This window comes from Pecten maximus, chromosome 18 (genome assembly GCF_902652985.1).
Source record: "Pecten maximus chromosome 18, xPecMax1.1, whole genome shotgun sequence".
Lineage (NCBI taxonomy): Eukaryota > Metazoa > Mollusca > Bivalvia > Pectinida > Pectinidae > Pecten > Pecten maximus.
Genome location: NC_047032.1, coordinates 9,413,945 through 9,436,210, shown reverse-complemented (window position 1 = coordinate 9,436,210; position 22,266 = coordinate 9,413,945). Strand labels below are relative to the sequence as shown.

The following is a 22,266-nucleotide window of genomic DNA, read 5'->3' as shown; positions in this document are numbered from 1 at the left end:
GGATTTCGAAAATGTTATCTTAACAAATTATAAAATTGATATGATGTTCCCATTACAAAAAGATCAATAAAATTTCTATTTTTCAACATAAAAGTAATATTTTTGAATGGATACTGATTTCAATCTGTAATATACATGTTTTCTGGAAATACTTTATCACGTGACTATCAAAATGGTGGCTTCCAGTTAAGGTGACGTGTTTCATTGGAAGGATGTAAACAAAACACATTCAACTTATTCAGTTATGCCCACTTGACAATATGCCGGATTAGTAGGTGAGATTCTAGATACGGCAAGAATTTTATCGAAATTGAAGTGCACTACTGAAATGATTCTGAATGCAAAAATACTCACAATTTCGTTGACATTAGACATGCGTTCGTTGGTAGCCGTGCTCGCTATTGCGTTGTCAGGGATAGTCAAACGCATTCAAGCGTGACTTGAGCGCACAATTCCCTTGTGTGCCAGGTGCATGAGTGTGATGATTGTGTGCATGTTTTGTGAGGCTACGGTATGTAGGTGTTTGTCTTATGGTATAGATGATTGAACGAATATTCATTAGACTCAGTCTAAGACTGCTCTGATGACAACCAACTGTCAGAAATTGTCCGTCCGTCGTCCATAGCTACATTATCGCAGCTAGTGATAGGACGAAATTGATGCTGACATTATAGTGTCACCTCACTACTGCCAAACAATCCACCATGTTATACTGACAACGAGCGTCACCACACTCCGAAAAATGCTTACCACTTTGCAGGAGAAGCAACTATATACCAATTTTATTGAACGTTCAACTAAAGGCCAAAAGTGAGGCAGTGTCAAGTGAGATGTAAGGAAGAATGTTGTTTAGAAAGAAGAGAAAAAATAAGATCCCAAATTTAGTTGCCAGCCCTCCTTTGATCATGCAATGATGACAGCGCAAGTACAATTCTTACGCCCTACCTACAGGACAATAAAAGCTTCATTAGAACAGTAAGATTCATTTCATGGGTTAATTAAGTCCAATTTATTCACATATTGTGACTTTAAAACAATATATGCCATCCATGTAACACCAAATGATTTGATGTGGCATTTGGTTTTATACTAATTACTGAACAATAAAGCTAGACAACTTTCTTGGGAGTTGCAATTGAGAAGCCTTATTTCTATGCATTATGTTCATTTGTAGCTTGCAAGGATCTCTACTGAATACCCTCAGGTTTCCATCTTAGAAGAATACTACTATTTGAAATGATTGGAGTGTTGGTTCTTTTCCTATCTTTAGTAATTAATGCATATAGTATTACTCAAATATATGTTAGAAACTTTTAATTGAGGATCTCATGATCTGTGATAATTCATTAATTGTTGTAAAATTGCTATATTATGCTATTAAAAAATTTCCATTTTAGGACTTGAGTTTTTCTAGAAGGCTTTTATGTGAACCAAATTTTGGTTACTTAGTTCGAAAATTGAAGATCCTGTCAATTGTAAGAAAGGAGTTATATGTGGGTTAACATAGACAAGGGTTCATGTATTAGTTATCAATTTGCCAACAGAATATTACACTGCTTTGTCTCATTATTTCAGAATGATGTTATATATATTCCAGGGAATGAATAAGACACAACATGCCAAGGAATGTATTGACAAAGAGGAGGAAACAGATTCTTCTACTCATTCTAGCTGCTGGATTTATATTTCTTACCTTCCAAGTCTTTTCTCTGTCTGCATTGAACATCAGCAATAGATTGTCAGCACTTAGGGCCATGGATGACGATGGAGAATTGGGCATCAATCTTGTCCGAGGAAATCGACACCGCAGAAATCAGGCAATAGAAGAATTTGACATGCATGTAGAAATAGATGTTAATCAACGAAAAACGGCCAAGAGCGATAACTCTGACAGTCTGAAATTTAAACCTGAGGATAGCAATCATCGACCACCAGATGGCAGTGAAATAGGAGAACAAACAGCGGCAGACCTGGTTAATCTTCCTAGAGGTGTACATCGGACAGATGCAACATACTATAAACCGATAACAGGCAATTTGTTCCTTTGTCTTGATAAAAAAGTTAGTTCCATATTTGTATGTGTTTTATACTATCTGGCAAACATACATGTATGTATCATACTATATTCTATTAGTAAATTTTAGCATTTTAAAATTACATTATTATTTATAGTGCAAAGAAAAAAGATTAAATTTGTCCTGTATGTGACATGTAGATTCAAGTATACATCTATCTGTTATTTCTGTATTTTACAGAAAAACATTCCTTTTTCTCAAGTTAACGATGACTTTTGTGATTGTGATGATGGATCTGATGAGCCGGGAACGTCTGCATGTCTGGATGGAAGGTAAGTAATAGCAGTACATTATTGCACCAGTATATGATGTGTATGTATATGATACATGTAGTTTTTTAGCTCACCTGGACCGAAGGTCCGGTGAGCTTATGTCATGGCGCAGCGTCCGTCGTCCGTCCGTCCGTCCGTCAACATTTGCTTCAAATCGCTACTAGTCTAAAAGTTCTAATTGGATTTTGACCAAATTTGGCCAGAAACATCCTTGGCAGAAGGGAAACAGATTTTGCATAAATGGTGACTCTGACCCCCGAGGGGCCAAAGGGGTGGGGCCCAATAGGGGAAATAGAGGTAATTCCTTTAAATCGCTACTAGTCAAAAAGTTATGAATGGATTTGAACCTAATTTGCTCAGAAACATCCTTGGGGGAAGGGGAACAGATTTTGCATAAATGGTGACACTGACCCCAAAGGGGCGGGGCCCAAAAGGGGAAATAGAGGTAATTCCTTTAAATCGCTACTAGTCATAAAGTTATGAATGGATTTGAACCCGATTTGGTCAGAAACATCCTTGGCAGAAGGGGAACAGATTTTGCATAAATGGTGACTCTGACCCCAAAGGGACCAAAGGGGCGGGGCCCAATTGGGGAAATAGAGGTAATTCCTTTAAATCGCTACTAGTCATAAAGTTATGAATGGATTTGAACCTAATTTGGTCAGAAACATCCTTGGGGGAACGGGAACAGATTTTGCATAAATGGTGACTCTGACCCCCGAGGGGCTAAAAGGGCGGGGCCCAATATGGGAAATAGAGGTAATTCCTTTGAATCGCTACTAGTCATAAAGTTATAAATGGATTTGAACCTAATTTGGTCAGAAACATCCTTGGGGGAACGGGAACAGATTTTGCATAAATGGTGACTCTGACCCCAAAGGGGCCAAAAGGGGCGGGGCCCAATAGGGGAAATAGAGGTAATTCCTTTGAATCGCTACTAGTCATAAAGTTATGAATGGATTTGCACCCAATTTGGTCAGAAACATCCTTGGGGAACAGATTTTGCATAAAAGGTGACTCTGACCCCAAAGGGGCCAAAAGGGCGGGGCCCAATAGGGGAAATAGAGGTAATTCCTTTGAATCGCTACTAGTCATAAAGTTATGAATGGATTGAACCCGATTTGGTCAGAAACATCCTTGGGGGAAGGGAAACAGATTTTGCATAAATGGTGACTCTGACCCCAAAGGGGCCAAAGGGGCGGGGCCCAATAGGGAAATAGAAGTAATTTCTTTAAATCGCTAGTTGTCAAAAAGTTATGAATGGATTTGAACCCAATTTGGTCAGAAACATCCTTGGGGGAAGGGGAACAGATTTTGCATAAATAGTGACTCTGACCCCCGAGGGGCCAAAGGGGCGGGGCCCAAAAGGGGAAATAGAGGTAGTTCCTTTAAATCACTACTAGTCATACAGATTTGAATGGATTCGAACCCAATTTGGTCAGAAACATCCTTTGTGGATAGGGGAACAGATTTTGCATAAATGGTGACTCTGACCCCAAAGGGGCCAAAGGGGCAGGGCCCAAAAGGTGAAATAGAGGTAATTCCTTTGAATCGCTACTGGTCAAAAAGTTTTGAATGGATTTGAACCCAATTTGGTCAGAAACATCCTTGGTGGATAGGGGAACAGATTTTGCATAAATGGTGGCTCTGACCACGGAGGGGGGAAAAGGGGCGGGCCCAATAGGGGAAATAGAGGTAATTCCTTTAAATCGCTACTAGTCATAAAGTTATGAATGGATTTGAACCCAATTTGATCAGAAACATCCTTGGGGGAAGGGGAACAGATTTTGTATAAATGGTGACTCTGACCCCAAAGGGGCCAAAGGGGCGGGGCCCAAAAGGTGAAATAGAGGTAATTCCTTTGAATCGCTACTAGTCATAAAGTTATGAATGGATTTGAACCCAATTTGGTCAGAAACATCCTTGGGGAAAGGGGAACAGATTTTGCATAAATGGTGACTCTGACCCCCGAGGGGCCAAAAGGGCGGGGCCCAATAGGGGAAATAGAGGTAATTCATTTGAATCGCTACTAGTCATAAAGTTATGAATGGATTTGAACCCAATTTGGTCAGAAACATCCTTGGGGAACAGATTTTGCATAAATGGTGACTCTGACCCCAAAGGGGCCAAAGGGGCCAAAGGGGCGGGGCCCAATATGGGAAATAGAGGTAATTCCTTTAAAATGCTACTTGTCAAAAAGTTATGAATGTATTTAAACCCAATTTGGTCAGAAACATCCTTGGGGGAAGGGGAACAGATTTTGCATAAATGGTGACTCTGACCCCCCGAGGGGCCAAAGGGGCGGGGCCCAATAGGTGAAATAGAGGTAATTCCTTTAAATTGCTACTAGTCAAAAAGATTTGAATGGATTTGAACCCAAGTTGGTCAGAAACATCCTTGATGGAAGGGAAACAGATTTTGCATAAATGGTGACTCTGACCCCAGCGGGGCCAAAGGTGCGGGGCCCAATAGGTGAAATAGAGGTAATTCCTTTGAATCGCTACTTAAGTCATAAAGTGATGAATGCATGTTGTTAAAGCAATTCTTGAGGTCTTTCAGACCTTAGAGAGTCTGGACTTCATTAATCTTTAAAGCAGTTCGGATTACCACACTATAACCATATATAGCATTGTTAGAGATTTACAAATAAAACAAATTGAATATGAACATTATTTTGACATTTGGCCTAATCCAACCAGGTGAGCAATGCAGGCCCCATGGGCCTCTTGTTTGAGTTGTGTCCATCTGTCCCTTTGTCCATCCTTCCTTCCGCTATCTTGTCTGGGCTCTATTTCTTGCACTACATGTCACTGGAACTTCATTGGGATATTGGTTCACCTTGGTGAGGTAGTGTCTTATGTATATGAAGTAGGTCACCGTGACCTACATTTTGACCTTTGACCTACATCAAAGAAAAAGATTGTCTGAGATCATTCTCCTACACTACTTGTTACTAGATCTTCATACTTGGGGTATGGGTTCACCTTGGCAAGGCGGTGTATCATTTATCAAAAATAGGTCACTCTGACCTACATTTTGACCTTTGACCTACATCATAGTTAATGATTGTCTGGGCTCTATCTATTACACTAATTGTTGTTGGAACGTCATACTTCCCAGATGGAGGCACACTACTCGCTTTCCTGTTACATATATATTACTCGTTAGTGATTTTAGATAGATGTCATTATATATACCTCGATCAAAAGGTTTGGAAAACCTAAAGGGGAAAATCAAAGGCTATGTACGCTAACCCCTTCATTTAATGAACTTAATAAAGTGTGGTTAATTTGGAATATTGCATAAAAAGTATTGATGAAAGTGTATACCAAAGCATAATGTTTAAAGTTTATCAATGTCTTGTTTGATACACAGTTTCCACTAGGTCACTAAGATAAATGAGCTTATTACTGTAATTTGGTTATATTACAGATTCTTCTGTACACACCAGATCCCAGATGAACGGCCACAGAGTATTACCAGTAGCCGAGTCAATGATGGCCTCTGTGATTGCTGTGATGGCAGTGATGAATGGAAGGAAATAGCAGCTCCACCTGGTGTGCAGCGAGCAGGTACTGGTGTGATGAAGCCTTAAGTCTATTTAACCCTGGTGTAATTTGATATACATGTACTCTATAACATGAACATTTGCTGTGTATGTAACATGCACCGGTGGCACAACAGAGCGGTAACCCATCCAAAAGCTGACCACGCTCGACGTTGCTTAACTTCGGTACACAGACACGACACTAAACCACACAGCCACTAAAGCTAGCTATTGGACTATGCAGCTGAAATGCCCATATCCATGAACCATCACATGTATAAACTTTCGTTTTTTTTTTTGCTGGTTGCTATGGAACCACGAATATAAATACAATGTACAAGGAATATTGTTGTATGTATTATTGCTGTATTATTGTTAATATGGGCTAACCATGAACATTTCCACAAAATAATTTGAAAGCTTCATACTATGAAAGGAATTACACACAAACATTTCATGTTATACAGTTAGTATGCTAAAGAAAAACATGATTTCCACAGAAGTCCTTGAATTTCAGAGATTGTCTGGAAAAGTCTTTGATTATGATATTACTCAAAATCTGTATGCATACATCTAAAACAAATACCAGGCTAATAAGTCATTCATACATCTGTCACGCCTCTATTTAGTCCCACCAGGTCCTATAGGTTTGTGCTGTGTTCATACATCATTCATATACACTCTGTCATGCCTCAGCTTAGCCTCATTGGAGACAATTGGTTTGTGTTGTGTCCATCCATCCTTCAGATGTGTCTGTCACACTGTCCAGGATCCCCATTTAAATTGCATGTCATTTCAAATATGAAAAAAGTCAAACTTTATAAATTGTTTCTGATGGAAAATATGTATGAATAAATTAATTAAAAGTTCTCACATTCTCAAAATTATTTTCAGCATTATATTGCTATTACTAAAAATAATAATTAATTGAGTTTAAGTATTAAACATATCTTATTTATTTTTTCTTCATTTTGTAAATTTTAGCCCGAAATACAGCTACTGTGTTGACAGTACCCTGTCAGAATCTGTGTAACAAGGTCATACAGAGAAAAGAAGAGGACACAAAGATCCGAGAGATCGGTAAACGTCACAGACAAGAGTACGTCAAGGCTGCCTCACACCTTCATGGAGAAGAAAAAGAGGTACAATTGTGTTGGTAGCTAGTGGTATTTTACTGCTGTACATCATATATATAAATGTGTACCTAGAAAAATGATATTGGAAACACTCCAATTACTTAAGCATATAAACGCTTTCATATTCAATCTTCAGATGCGTGACATGTGGATTTGCTACCTCAGTAGGCCTATATGGCTGTCTACATATTTATGTAGGCCTACTGACTAAGCAAAAGTAGTATGAAAGCATTGTGTTTCCAATTTTATCATTTTTTCATGTACATTACAAGACACTGGGAATTTTAAGATTTCAATATACATACCGTATTTGACCTAATAAGGGCGCAGGGCGCGGGTAATTGACAGTGGGGGCGCCCTTATTAAGATTAGTTATTCTGAAGTTTTATGAAACAGACTATACCTTATAGCAGAATACTCAAGGTTGTGGAAACGGTAAAATATTCAGTCATAAAAATATTCCAGATGAAGATATCTATTCATTATCATATATTAAGCTTAAACATGACTTGAATACTCCTGTAAACTTGTAAACCATGCCAGCTGATCTTTAGACCAGAGAACGTGTGTTCCACCATTTATGTTCAAATGGAACTCTTTTGTGTTCTATTTATAGAAACAGGTGATTTCCCAGATCACATCAGACATCGTTTTCTTTGACCTAATAATTGATTTACAATGTATTTTACTAGCTTTCTGTTCTGAACAAAAGTTATTTATCAACAAGAATGAAGTCTTTACTTTAACTTCAAATAAAGATGGTAAGTTATTATTTGTATGTGTGTTTAGTTTTGGGTGCTCTTTGCACTGACATGTCATCTGTAGCCTGTAGGAATACACAAAATGTGGCGAAAACATGTGTTCCAGTTACTTAATTTGCTGAAGAAAATTGAACACATAAAGTAGCAAAATATTTCACATGAATTATTACTTTTGAACACCATTTTGACACTCAGTCAAAGATGTATTTCCTTGAAAAAAGGTAGGGGCGCCCTTATTAGGTCAAATACGGTATATATAACATAGTAACACAAATGGCAAAGGAAGACAATTTTATGACTCGTGCTCTGACTGGGCCACGAATTCATGATCTACAGCACTTGATCGCTTATTAAACCAGAAATACTTGCAGCTTTCACCACTCTACCACATCCCAATTCTAGTAGTCAGCATTTTTTATATTTAAGGTCACTGAGGTCAGTAGCAGAAAATAATTATGTGTTTTAACCAAAAATGCATTACTGGATTTAGGGAAACAAATCTTAGTAATCAGAAAAAGAACTTTCTGTAATGTTTTCCTATGGGGAATTTTAAGTTAAGGAATTTCTCTTGTAATAATGGAATATTGGTGAAACTATGGGCTGGTCAGTTAGGCTGAACACAAACAATTTATCTTTAGCAGCTTTGCTAGTGTATGGAGTGTTCTTGATAACTTAAAGTCCTAAATTTGACTAGTATTATGTTGAAGGGTTCTAATTGTTAAAATTCAAAATAGTTCAATATGACTATGTTCAAAACTTTATAGTTAAGAGGCCTAGGGTTTTGATTAGTGGTGTAATGATTCAAGGATGCATCAATGTATTGAATCGCAGAGTGGTGCATTGTCTAACCTTGATTTGTATTACGATACTTGAAAACTAGTATTATCTCCCTTGATCAACGTTAGCTTACCAACATGGCCGTTCCAGTCTAATTATCTAAATTCAAGAACACTTTGTGGGAAACCGACAAAATTTATGTTTTTTTTTTTAAACATATGTAGGCAAAGACTCAAATATTCTGGAAATGTCACGAACAAAACATTAATGGATTACCAGATATAGGTCATCAGTTTCTCATATATCATGATAGGTATCATATCGTGACCGCTGTATAGCGATACAAATCATATTGCTACCCACCCTGTGATACACAGCTCTAGTTTTGATATTTGGCATGGAGCGTGCTGTGATAAAGGTCTACCAAGTTTGTCACTGTGGTTAAATGCATCAAAACTACTTTACATTTTTAAACGAACATTAATGTTCGGTTATTGCCATCAAGAACTGGACTGAGAAATATGACCATATTTGGTAGCCACATTCACCAATACGCCATCTACTGTCTGTTTCAATGAAATATGGCTGCCCCCATTGCCTTACGCTTCAAATAATTTACTTGCAAAAATATCTTCGTTTTATGTAGTAGTTTTACCGAAAATGTTGAAATGTATTCAGTAGATGTTTTCAAGATGCATACGATTTGAGAAATGCATAACGCTAGCGAAATGTGAAGACTAAATGAACCTGAACTTTGCGAATAACTCCAGGTCAATATATTTATGTAAACAAATATTGCGCAGGCGCATTCGTCTCCGGATGTTTAGAAAGTTTTGCTCTTCCGTGTTCATTCCAAAACGGCTGACGTTATAGCATCGGTCTGCAAATATGTCCGCGATTTACTTAAATGTGTATTAAATATATTCTAGAATGTTACATCATTATCAACTAGATGAGTATTTATATAATTTAGAGAAAGAAATATATCAATAACGGCATACGAGACGATACATTGTATCATACTATAGGTTACTGTACATACTTAGAACGTATTTACTGTTGTAAGAGAGGTAACTGCAAGATTACGGAAATCAAACGTTAAACCAATTTGATTGGTCGATTCTTCCATGACTTTGGCAATGGGTTTACAATCGAAGTGACAGATAACTACGGCAATATTCAGATGATATCAACAATAACACTTTTAGATACGTGTGGTCGGCAGTTGTTATGTTTAAAATGAACAATTATATAGCTTGTTTTTATTTCGGCAAAGTCGAGAATATTTACTGAAACGGACCACAGGTGAAGCAGACTTGGAAATACCGAAACGAAGAAAAATGGGGCTTAATTATAATATAAATTGGCATTATTTTCAGAGAATTGACCCACATATATGTTTTCCAATGCCTAATTGTATCATATGTAAAATATTAGAGGTTTACGAATTTTAAATTAATTTTTCATTTGCGAATCGCGGCCCGATTGTCGTTAGAGTTGAATTACCGAAATGGCCGATAGTGGACCCAAATCGATATTTTTACGAGAGAATGGACCCAATATAGGATCTATTAATCTTTGGTGTGTGTATAGAGACCATATGCATTTTTTTTCTTTACCTGGAAGTATTTTGAAAGAATTTGCAAAATACCGAATTCACGATCAAATTTTCGATTGTGACGAACTACTGAGAGTGAGACGGTGTTAAGTTCATGTTAAGTCAATCTGATTGAAATCAGCTGTTACATATGTACACATGGCTACGTTTACTATGCAATACGCCTACGTAATTTTTTTTCAAAGACTGAAAACGGAAATCCGGATTATCTAAAAACAAATGCAAAAAGACTTGTGATATTCACTTAATTTGACATTCAGCCATTAATTATTATTTGTAGTTTTATAACTTCTGGAATAGTGTGATCGATTCTCTATATAATATTGCTGTGGAACTTGTGTTATTTTTCAAACAAATTCATTTTGATCATTTGTTAATTTAGAACGTTCATCAAGTCATGATCAAGACTTGAAATTCTCGCTACACCATACTTCAAACACAGTAATCAATGAATTGATAAATTGAAAATTGAAGTCAAGCAAATGAGTTAATATTTACCTAAATAATTTTTCAATTATATATATACAACACATGTTCAGATGACTATTTGTGCCATGCTGTTACAAGATTTCAGTTACAATTCTAAAAGTCAAGCAAATGAGTTAATATTTACCTAAATAATTTTTCAATATACAACACATGTTCAGATGACTATTTGTGTCATGCTGTTACAAGATTTCAGTTATAATTCTAAAATTGAATTAGTATGTAAATATATGTTATACTGTCAATATCCACAAAGCGAGTGTAGTCTACTGTACTCAGTCATGCCGGTAGATAGCGGTACATATACGTACTGCTTACATCTCGTGCCTACTTGTGTGAACTATAAATCAATAACAAAAATGGTTCATATATTTCTATATATGACTTCACAAATTATGCGGTGTCTGAAGATCTGAATGAATTGAATAAACGATGTATTAAATTATTTTTATGAAATATTCAAGTCATAGATCATTCTTTTTTTAGAAATACTGATTTTAGGTCCATTTTGGTAATTCAACTATAACGGCAATTAAAATACTTCTCGTTTTTTTTAAAGCCGGAAAACCGAAATCCGGATTATCTAAAAACAAATGCAAAAAGACTTGTGATATTCACTTAATTTGATATTCAGCCGTTAATTGTTATTTGTAGTTTTATAACTTTTGATATATTGTGATTGATGCTCTATATAATATTGCTGTGGAACTTGTGTTATTTTTCAAACAAATTCATTTTAATAATTTGTTAATTTAAAATTTTCATCAAGTCATGATCAAGACTTGAAATTCTCACTACACCATACTTCAAACACGGAGTAATCAATGAATTGATAAACTGAAAATTTACCTTAAATAATTTTTCAATATACAACACATGTTCAGATGACTATTTGTGCCATGCTGTTACAAGATTTCAGTTACAATTCTAAAATTGAATAAGTATGTAAATATATGTTATCCTGTCAATATCCACAAAGCGAGTGTAGTTTACTGTACTCAAAGTCATGCCAGTAGATAGCAGTACATATGCTTTCTGCTTACATCTAGTGCTTACTTGTGTGAACTATAAATAATAACAAAATGGTTCATATATTTCTATATATGACTTCACAAATTATGTGGTGTCTGAAGATCTGAATGAATTGAATAAACGATGTATTACATTATTTTTATGAAATATTCAAGTCATGGATCATTCTCTTAAAAATATTGATTTCAAGTCCATTTTGGTAATTTTACTATGACGGCAATCAGGCCTAGAATGGCGAATAAACCCCTAATATTTTACATATGATTAATTTTGACATTGGAGAACAGAAAATTGTGTCCATTCTCTAGCACTGGTAGAATGTACAGAATAGAGCTTCATAAACATATTCTCAAAATTACTAATTACCCCGGTAAATATAACATTTTACATAAACCTCCCATGACTGATGGTGAACTTAAACTTGCAAATCTCCTGTGTCATTCCAATTTTGATATGTGTAAATATATACACGTACTGTTATATATATAGTTATAGATATGGAACGCTTCACAATTTGCATACAGTTATGGAATCTTATAACGCCCCCAAAAATTTTCTCACCACATAAAGGTGTGATTTGTGCAATTACATTGCTGAATTGTGTGGTTCAGTATGATTGGATGATCAACATTGGAAAAGGACAATAAATAGGGAATGTGTCGTCCCATCGAATGGACTGTAATCTTTGTGATCAGGTTTGAAGTTGAAAATGAATCTTGAAGTTTTCTTTTCCTGTTTGCTGAATTATTCGATGAAGATAGTCTTTATCTGGTTGTTATTCTTTATCACATTGTTTACAATACTGTAATTATAACAGAAGTTTATCTTCTCATATACAGATTTATTAACATCAAATGTTTCCTGAACAAAAGGAGTCAGGTTTTTTTGTTTTGAAGTACCATAAATGCTTGAGTACAGTTTCAATAGGATACATTCCTAATTCGGGCCTTGATTAGCAGCTCTGGTTTTGGTTTTCAGTAATTCTTTATGTGTGTTTCATCATATTTAGTTGAAATACAACTATGTATGCCAAACTAACGATGGAACTAGCCTAAATTTAGTGCATATTAGAAGTTGGCATCAATAAGGTCACAGAGTCCTGGCTGTATTATAACTGATGATGCCTTCCCGAAAGAAAGAAGACATATTTTATTTTCATCGATCCAAGATAGATCAACAAACTTCCAATTTCAATTAGGACCTTACAGAAACATGCATATGTACAATCAAATCAGAACAGCTGCAAACATTTCTAATTATTTGCAATTAATTCCTAAACCGATATCAGTAAATTTATCAACTTAAAACTAAGAAGATGACTGATTTTGCATTAAACAATAATGTTCGTTTACAATACTTCCAGTACTTTGATTTATCTATATTTTAGAGTTCTAGAGTAATGATATTTATTTACCCGGTATCAGCTCACTAGATGGTTTACTATTATGCTCAAGCTTAAGCTTTATACCTTGTGAAAGTCTGACAAAAATAAGATTTAATATAATAATTGATCACAGACTCAATGATGTGGAGTGGGTAATTTATCCTATGTGGTTATTTGTTAAAATAAAATTGAAACTTACCCAACATAAAATTCACAGATGCAAACAGCATTACATAGCAAGTTTAATACTGTATACCAAAGGGAGATAAGTCCTAAAAAAATTAACTGAGATAAGATTTTCTTTTAATTTGAATAATTCCTGTAGTGTTTTTATGTTTTGAGTTTTCTACTTTATGTTTCTTTACTTTCAGAAATATGGACCTGATGGCGTTTTCTTCAAATTGAGCCGGAGTTGTTTCCCTTTTAAATCCTCGGGGTATGAATATACAGTTTGTCCTTTTAAAAGTGTGAAACAGCAGCAGTTTCCTCGTGCATCAAAGTTACTTGGTGAGACGGCGGTGTGGGAATATATGTCCGAGGGACTGTACATCCTCAACATGCTGAATGGAGCATCACATCTCTGTCCCGGAGAGGTGCCTCGTAAATCTGTGGTGAGTTTCTTACTGTCATAGAGGGCTGACAGGTGTCACACAAATCTGTGGTGAGTTTCTTACTGTCATAGAGGGCTGACAGGTGTCACACAAATCTGTGGTGAGTTTCTTACTGTCATAGAGGGTTGACAGGTGTCACACAAATCTGTGGTGAGTTTCTTACTGTCATAAGGGACTGACAGGTGTCATACAAATCTGTGGTGAGTTTCTTACTGTCATAGAGGGTTGACAGGTGTCACACAAATCTGTGGTGAGTTTCTTACTGTCATAAGGGACTGACAGGTGTCATACAAATCTGTGGTGAGTTTCTTACTGTCATAGAGGGCTGACAGGTGTCACACAAATCTGTGGTGAGTTTCTTACTGTCATAGAGGGCTGACGGGTGTCACACAAATCTGTGGTGAGTTTCTTACTGTCATAGAGGGCTGACAGGTGTCATACAAATCTGTGGTAAGTTTCTTACTGTCATAGAGGGCTGACAGGTGTCATACAAATATGTGGTAAGTTTCTTACTGTCATAGAGGGCTGACACTAGTGACAGGTGTCATGCAAATCTGTGGTGAGTTTCTTACTGTCATAGAGGGCTGACAGGTGTCACACAAATCTGTGGTAAGTTTCTTACTGTCACAGAGGGCTGACAGGTGTCATACAAATTGTGGTGAGTTTCTTACAGTCATCAAGGCTGACAGGCGGCCAACATGGATTTTGAGAATAAGTTTGTTATAGCTATTTGGCAAAAGGGGATCAGATTTTAAATGGTGACTCTGACCCCCAAGGGGCCGGAGGGGCGGGGCCAAATAGGGGAAATAGAGGTAATGCCTTTAAATCACTACTAGTCATAAAGTTTTGAATGGATTTGAACCCAATTTGGTCAGAAATATCCTTGGGGAAAGGGGAACAAATTTTGCATAAACGGTGACGCTGACCCCCTAAGGGGTACGAGGGGAGGGGCCAAATAGGGGAAATTGAGGTAATGCCTTTAAATCAATACTAGTCATAAAGTTATGAATGGATTTGAACCCAATTTGGTCAGAAACATACTTGGGGAAAGGGGAACAAATTTTGCATAAATGATCATTCTGACCCCAAGGGGCCAGAGGGGCGGGGCCAAATAGGGGAAATTGAGGTAATGCCTTTAAATCGCTACTAGTCATAAAGTTATGAATGGATTTGAACCCAATTTGGTCAGAAACATCCTTGGCAGAAGGGGATCAGATTTTGCATAAACGGTGACGCTGAACCCCAAGGGGCCCGAGGGGTGGGGCCAAATAGGGGAAATAGAGGTAATGCCTTTAAATCGCTACTAGTCATAAAGTTATGAATGGATTTGAACCCAATTTGGTCAGAAACATCCTTGGCAGAAGGGGATCAGATTTTGCATAAACGGTGACGCTGAACCCCAAGGGGCTTGAGAGGTGGGACCCAATAGGGGAAATAGAGGCAATTCCTTTAAATCGCTACTAGTCATAAAGTTATGAATGGATTTGAACCCAGTTTAGTCAGAAACATCCTCTAACCACGTATAGCATCACTGGACGTTAAGGGATAAACACAATTCTGATGTAAAAATAGGCCCAAGGGTTTTTCCCCACCTTAAGGGACTTACTTTCTTTAAACACAATCATGTTGTAAAAACAATCCCTGAGGTCTTTTCACACCCTTAGAGAGTCTGGACTTCGTTATTTCTTTAAAGCAGTTGGGATCCCACACTATAACCATATATAGCATTGTTCGAGATTGACAAATTAACAAATTGAACATGAACATTATTTTGATATTTGGTCAAATCCAACCAGGTGAGCGATACAGGCCCCATGGGCCTCTTGTTTTTTGACCTGGAGAAGAAAATGGCCAACAGGGGATGGTCTTAGATTTTGAGAATTGAAGTTGGTTTTCGTTATTTCTTGAAGAGTACTGGAGGAATATTCCTCAAAAAATATGAATATTTTCCTCTTGTTTTGCTAATGTCAGTTTGATTTTTTATCAGGAAAAGAAATTAGCTGTGTGTTGGCCATCTTGACTTTTGAGAAATTGAAGCTTAATTGTTAATTGTTATCTCTATTTCTTGAAAAGTACTGGATGGATATTTTCTCAAATGTGATGACTCCTTGGTTCCTAGTTGTGCCAATTCTATATATATTTTTGGTCATAATTATAAAAAGAAATGGCAGACGAGCGACCGTCTTGAATTGGAGAATTGAAGTTTGTTATCACTATTTCTTGAAAAAAAACCCTGAAGGAATGTCATTCAAACCTGATGAGTAGGTTCCCCTTGGTCCCTAGTTGTGCCAGTTCAATTTAGATTTTTGATCAGAAAAAGAAAATGGCCAATAGGCGGCCATCTTGGATATTGAGAATTTAAGTTTGTTATCAATATTTCTTGAAAAGAATTGAAGGGATGTTCTCAAACTTCACATGTAGGTTCCACTTCTTGTGACCTGATTATTAAGAGAAAAAGAAGAAAGAAGGAAAAAGCAGAGAAAAGATTTTTTCTGACAGAGAACAAATAAAGATTATTCAATGGTGGGTGTCAAGATCCCTCTGGGATCTCTTTTTAAAGCTTATCTGTATCATTTAAGTGTTTATGTTGGTGCCTCGTCAGGAAAAGGGGTTACAGACATATACCGATAGGCAGTATAGCTCATGTCCCTCCCGACATCTCTCAATAAGACAAAAGTTTTCTTGGGTTTTTTTCTTTTTGTACAAGTATGTAATTCCTTTTCCTTTTTATTGCAGATATCATTCCTTTGTGGCATTAATGACAGAGTTGTGTCAATCCTAGAACAGGAGACATGTGTGTATGACGTCAAGTTTTCTACTCCAGCAGCATGCTGACATATACCTAAAATATGACTTTCAGAAAGTTATCATATAGTAACATATCATATTTGACGAAGAAACATTGTATATGACTACTGTATAGTATGGGTAGTCAGAGATGTGGAAATGAGAACATTGTATATGGCTACTGTATAGTATGGGTAGTCAGAGATGTGGAAATGAGAACATTGTATATGGCTACTGTATAGTATGGGTAGTCAGAGATGTGGAAATGAGAACATTGTATATGACTACTGTATAGTATGGGTAGTCAGAGATGTGGATATGAGAACATTGTATATGACTACTGTATAGTATTGGTAGTCAGAGATGTGGAAATGATGAACATTGTATATGGCTACTGTATAGTATGGGTAGTCAGAGATGTGGAAATGATGAACATTGTATATGGCTACTGTATAGTATGGGTAGTCAGAGATGTGGAAATGAGAACATTGTATATGGCTACTGTATAGTATGGGTAGTCAGAGATGTGGATATGAGAACATTGTATATGGCTACTGTATAGTATGGGTAGTCAGAGATGTGGAAATGAGAACATTGTATATGACTACTGTATAGTATGGGTAGTCAGAGATGTGGATATGAGAACATTGTATATGACTACTGTATAGTATGGGTAGTCAGAGATGTGGAAATGAGAACATTGTATATGGCTACCGTATAGTATGGGTAGTCAGAGATGTGGATATGAGAACATTGTATATGACTACTGTATAGTATGGGTAGTCAGAGATGTGGAAATGAGAACATTGTATATGGCTACTGTATAGTATGGGTAGTCAGAGATGTGGAAATGAAAACATTGTATATGACTACTGTATAACATGGGTAGTCCGAGATGTTGAAATGAAGAATATTGTAAAAATGTTTAAAGAGAGAATCGGAATCAGAGAATGTCCTAAAACACACAGAAAGACATCTGTAGGGGAAAGTCCATCACACTAAATCTGTTAGCTTCTCCTCAATGGAGAACAGAGATTGTTTATGGCCTGTGTTTCTAATGGAAAGATGTTTAAATAAAGAGTGTTTATATACAGTTAGATGGTTGGTACAGAGGATGTATGGAGGCTTGGTGGTCTTGTTGTAGGTCTGTGACCAAATGGTCGGCAGTTTCAGTCCCAGCGTATACAAGGTGTTGTATCCCTGAACAGATATTTTACTCCATTGTGTTCTAGTAGACTCTGCTATAAAAGAATATGTGGGATGAGTGCAAGAAATGTCATGTGGCAGGATGTTAGTGCGACTGAATGGCAGCTCCAGATGAATGCTATTCAGGGAGTTGAGAATGACATCGGCTCGTAGCTAAATGCCAAATAACCTCAAATAATAATTTGTGAATCGCTTTATGGCTATATTGCTGTAATATAGCGGTATATTCATTTTACATGATCTTCGGATTATTATTAGTTAATGCGTTAGGCCAGTATCTACTTTAATATTGCCAGTGTGATGGAACTAATAACATTTCGATATCTTGGACGATTACTTACCGTACAGACGTGTTGATATCGTGGAACGATTCCTTACCAACTTCCGTATCAATTAGGAATACATAAACTTGAAACAGTTGTTCTAGGAGCCCCATGAAGGTTGTTTGTTACCCAGACTTAAAGGTCTAAGAAACCTGCGAACATTTGGCAGCTTTTGCATTCTCAGATATGATATATATTTCTTCCATAAATTATTATGATTAGGGGGGACTGAAGTGTTAGTTCGTGGGTTCATTTAATTTAGATCTAGAGGCCCGGGAGGGCTGGAAATAGACATCTTTATATACCCGGTATGTTGTTCTGTCCCAGCCCTTAAAAACCCCTTTCAGAATTCCAAGAGGTATGGTTACATACATTTCGCCGGTACCTGGCAGCACTACAAAATTTGTAAGATGAAATTATCAGGACCCATATTTAAATTGACGTTGATGAAATTGTTTTAATGGCTTTAAGTGAAGAAACATTTGGCAGTTAAGACTGTTGATACTAAGTCAGTAGCTTTCATGATATAGGGTTCTAAAAGGTTTGTGAAAAAATACCTTTACTCAAATTTGTTAAAACAGTGAAAAAGGCCAAAATGTCATTACATGTTGCCAGTTGACCTATAATTATTCTGGAATTTAATTACCTTGACCAACGTTCAAGACCACAAGGTCAATTTTTGTTGAATGATTTTACAAATTCTGATGACGAATTTTGATGATGAACCAAACCTGCCTGTCAACTTTCAGAAATGGAAATGTGAGAGAAAGTGCGTGAACGACATTTTCGACTCTTCAACTGTCTTGTATTGTGTCGCGTCGCTCATTATACGAAATTTTATTGGATAGTATTTTAACATAAAACAAGGTCCAAACAGCATGGCCTTGAAGTTTGTATTATGATGTCCCTTATGTATGGTAACTGAGAGAAAAGGTTAATGATCCTAAAATGGGAAATTAGTTTTCGGAATGGTTCACCTCATTACTGAAATAGGCTGGTGAACAATACAGGGGCTATGGGCCTCTTGTTGTTAATTATGGTAACTTTAACAATCGTGGAAAGTTAACATGATATTTAAAAAAGAAATTTGATTCTTCTGAAGATATCTGTATACCAGATAAAATTAATAGATTTTGTATACATTAATTAAGAACTGGCTATGCAATTGATGTGATGCTCAATCAAGGAAAACTATTTATAATGCAAGTGTAATACTTATATATATGTACAGTATTCAAAAACATTCATATTTATTTAATCTTGATGATTATTTTTATTTTTTAACTCCAATTTGTCAAAATTTTGTTTAAAGCATTACTTGTTACTTATTTTGTAACAATATTTAAACATTGTCTTAGTGTCTACAAGCTGACATCATTTTGGTTATGTGAACCTGGTGTCCAGTCTTACACCCGGTAACAGGTGTGTAGATGTTACATATTGAAGAATATTAATAGTATTTATGTGTATCTGCGGTTACATACCTTGTGATGGGTTAGTTCATGCTCAATTAACAGCATTGCTTAATACATAGCTTTTAGAAATTACACACAAAAATGTGAATTTACAATTATTTACCTCACCTGGTTTTAAGGACCGTTGAGCTTATTCTTAATTTACACTACTAGTCATGAACCACCGAGCAGATATCAACAATGAAGAGAAGCCAGCCCCCCCCCCCCCCCCCCCCCCCCCCCAAGGACCTGAGTGGCAAGGCCCAACACAGAGAAATATGCACCAAATTGGTTAAAAAAAAATCTTATTTTGTAAAAAAAATATTGTTTCCCGATATATTTACTGCCACATCCAGGTGGGTGAGATACAGGCCCTGTTGGCCTCTTGTTATTTAACATCTTGAATTTTCAGTTGAAGGTCTAGCAGAGGATAAGTGTACTTTGAGGTTAATGATTTGCATAATAAAAATTAGTTAATAATTAAATGTTTTTTTAAGGAATTATGTGTGTATGTTACAGATACTAGGTTAGAGTGTATTACAATGTTGATGTTTATTTATAAGGATTCTTTACAAATTATATTTACAACAGTTCTGTACTGTAAGATATTTTCTTTATTATTTCTATGTTTGAGTTATAACCAGCTTTTCACAGAACGGACACAAATGAATTATTTACTCCGTGTTCACCTCATTGAATCTGTAATACGCTCCGTAAAAATGAATTGTATAGAATAAAGTCTTAAACAGATTTGGATCTGTTTTTTATTTTGTCCACACTTTGTATGAGGATCACTTCATATTTTGTTCTCAAATTGAATATTTCTGATGAATAAATTTATAACAATTTTTATAGCATTTGTACCAGTGAAATATATAGAGGATATTGAATGGTTTCCCGTTTAATATAACATATATTTCACGAGTATGACAGAATATCGATATTTTCACGAGTGGGATTCAGTTGCTTTAATAATGCATCTATAGGGATGCATATGTGGTACAATACAGATACTAGTCCTGCTCCTCCACAAAGTAAAATGATAGATGTCATACAGTATTACATAGCCGGAAACCCCAAAACGATTGCTCCTCCACAAAGTAAAATCATAGATGTCATACAGTATTACATAGCCAGAAACCACAAAACGATTGCTCCTCCACAAAGTAAAATGATGGATGTCATACAGTATTACATAGCCAGAAACCCCAAAACGATTGCTCCTCCACAAAGTAAAATGATAGATGTCATACAGTATTACATAGCCGGAAACCCCAAAACGATAGAACAAGGTCTCATGGGTTTCTTGCATCATTGGAAACCCACAAACAATAGAACATAGTCTCGTGGGTTACCAACATTGACAATATTATGTAGATTTAAGATGTTAAGAGGCCATACTAAACAAGGTTATGGTGGACACCATATACATTCTGTGGAACCCATTAGGGTTCCCATGCTGCAATTGCCCCCATACATCTTGCTGTCGTATAGACCATAACAAACATTTTAAGCACTGTTCAATACTTATATTTACATTATCTTGCCATTTTCGTCAACTTTGAAAAAAAAACTGAGAAATTGGCCAGTCTGTGGTGTCGTGTTGGTGTCCTTAGGCAAGACACTTTACCCTTATTGTTCTAGATGACATGCGACGGCCGTCCTGTATGTTGTTCAGTGAGGTAGTCACCAGCTACTACAAGGAGACCCTGTCTCAAAATGACCCTGGCTGTCCATTGGGCGATAAAACCAGCAAACAAACAAGCTAGTCTTGATAATGCTTTAAAGAGTCGGAGAGAACTTTCATAACACAATTTGCTATTTTGACAAAGAAACAAAAAAAAAGATCTTAACACCATTTGTAAAAAAAAATCTTTCTTTTTTAATTCAAATTTGTTTCATATATTTATAACTTAATTGACGATCCATACTACCTTTATCAACACTCTTCTAATGTCAGTTTGCGAAGTTCTTTGAACAGCAATGTAATTGTTGTCAAAACCAGACAGGTGGGTTCCCAGAAGTTGTCACATTACCAAATGGTGTTCTATAATTTCAATGCAGCTGTATCACCAGGTATAGGTGTGTGAGATCAGAACTGTATGTTGAATTGTCAGATAAAATATAAAGCCAGATTACCATGTTGGAATGGAATCATATTCAAATTTTACCTTACCAAAAGTCTGTAATTACATACCACTTAACATAATGATATTAATGCATTAATGTATTCGAAAAGGAAATGTTTGTGTTAGATTAAAGGAAAACCTTTTCATTTTATGATTCTTTGAACTTTCTTAAGATTATTCTTTACGTTTGACTTTCTATCATGGAAACTAATGGGATGCTTTCATGGCATTCATCCATCTATCAACACCACAAATAGCTGACCGTGACTTTGTCTAAAACATGCTTAGCTGACCGTGACTTTATATAAAACATGCTTAGCTGACCATGACTTTGTCTAAAACATACTTAGCTGACCGTGACTTTATATAAAACATGCTAAGCTGACCGTGACTTTGTCTAAAACATGCTTAGCTGACCGTGACTTTGTCTAAAATATGCTTAGCTGACCGTGACTTTGTCTAAAACATGCTTAGCTGACCGTGACTTTCTCTAAACATGCTTAGCTGACCGTGACTTTGTTATGAGCAGAATTACAAACAATTTTGATATTACTTACGTAAATGAAATGCCTAACTGTATTCAATCTAATTAAAATTAGACTTGTAATTTCCGTTCCTCTACGATACACTGCAATACAATACTTGTATTGTAGTGTATCGTTGAGAAG

The 22,266-nt window shown here is 36.3% G+C and overlaps 1 protein-coding gene across 4 annotated transcripts; it reads left to right on the top strand.

Moving 5' to 3' along the window:
• Positions 1–162: 162 nt before the first annotated feature.
• LOC117316523 (glucosidase 2 subunit beta-like) lies at positions 163–20,223 on the top strand. Of its 4 annotated transcripts, XR_004529868.1 has the most exons (8): positions 163–275; positions 1,598–2,060; positions 2,256–2,347; positions 5,780–5,919; positions 6,879–7,036; positions 13,460–13,699; positions 16,436–16,600; positions 16,654–20,223. XR_004529868.1 is itself a non-coding variant. In XM_033871146.1 (7 exons), exons 2-7 carry the CDS (start codon positions 1,617–1,619, stop codon positions 16,532–16,534), a joined length of 1,173 nt encoding a protein of 390 aa, XP_033727037.1. In that variant the 5' UTR covers positions 163–275; positions 1,598–1,616; the 3' UTR covers positions 16,535–20,223. The 4 variants fall into 4 exon arrangements, 3 of the variants coding, with proteins under 3 accessions (XP_033727037.1, XP_033727040.1, XP_033727038.1); XM_033871146.1 differs by having other exon boundaries at positions 16,436–20,223; XM_033871149.1 differs by lacking the exon at positions 163–275 and adding an exon at positions 341–925 and having other exon boundaries at positions 16,436–20,223.
• Positions 20,224–22,266: the final 2,043 nt, after the last annotated feature.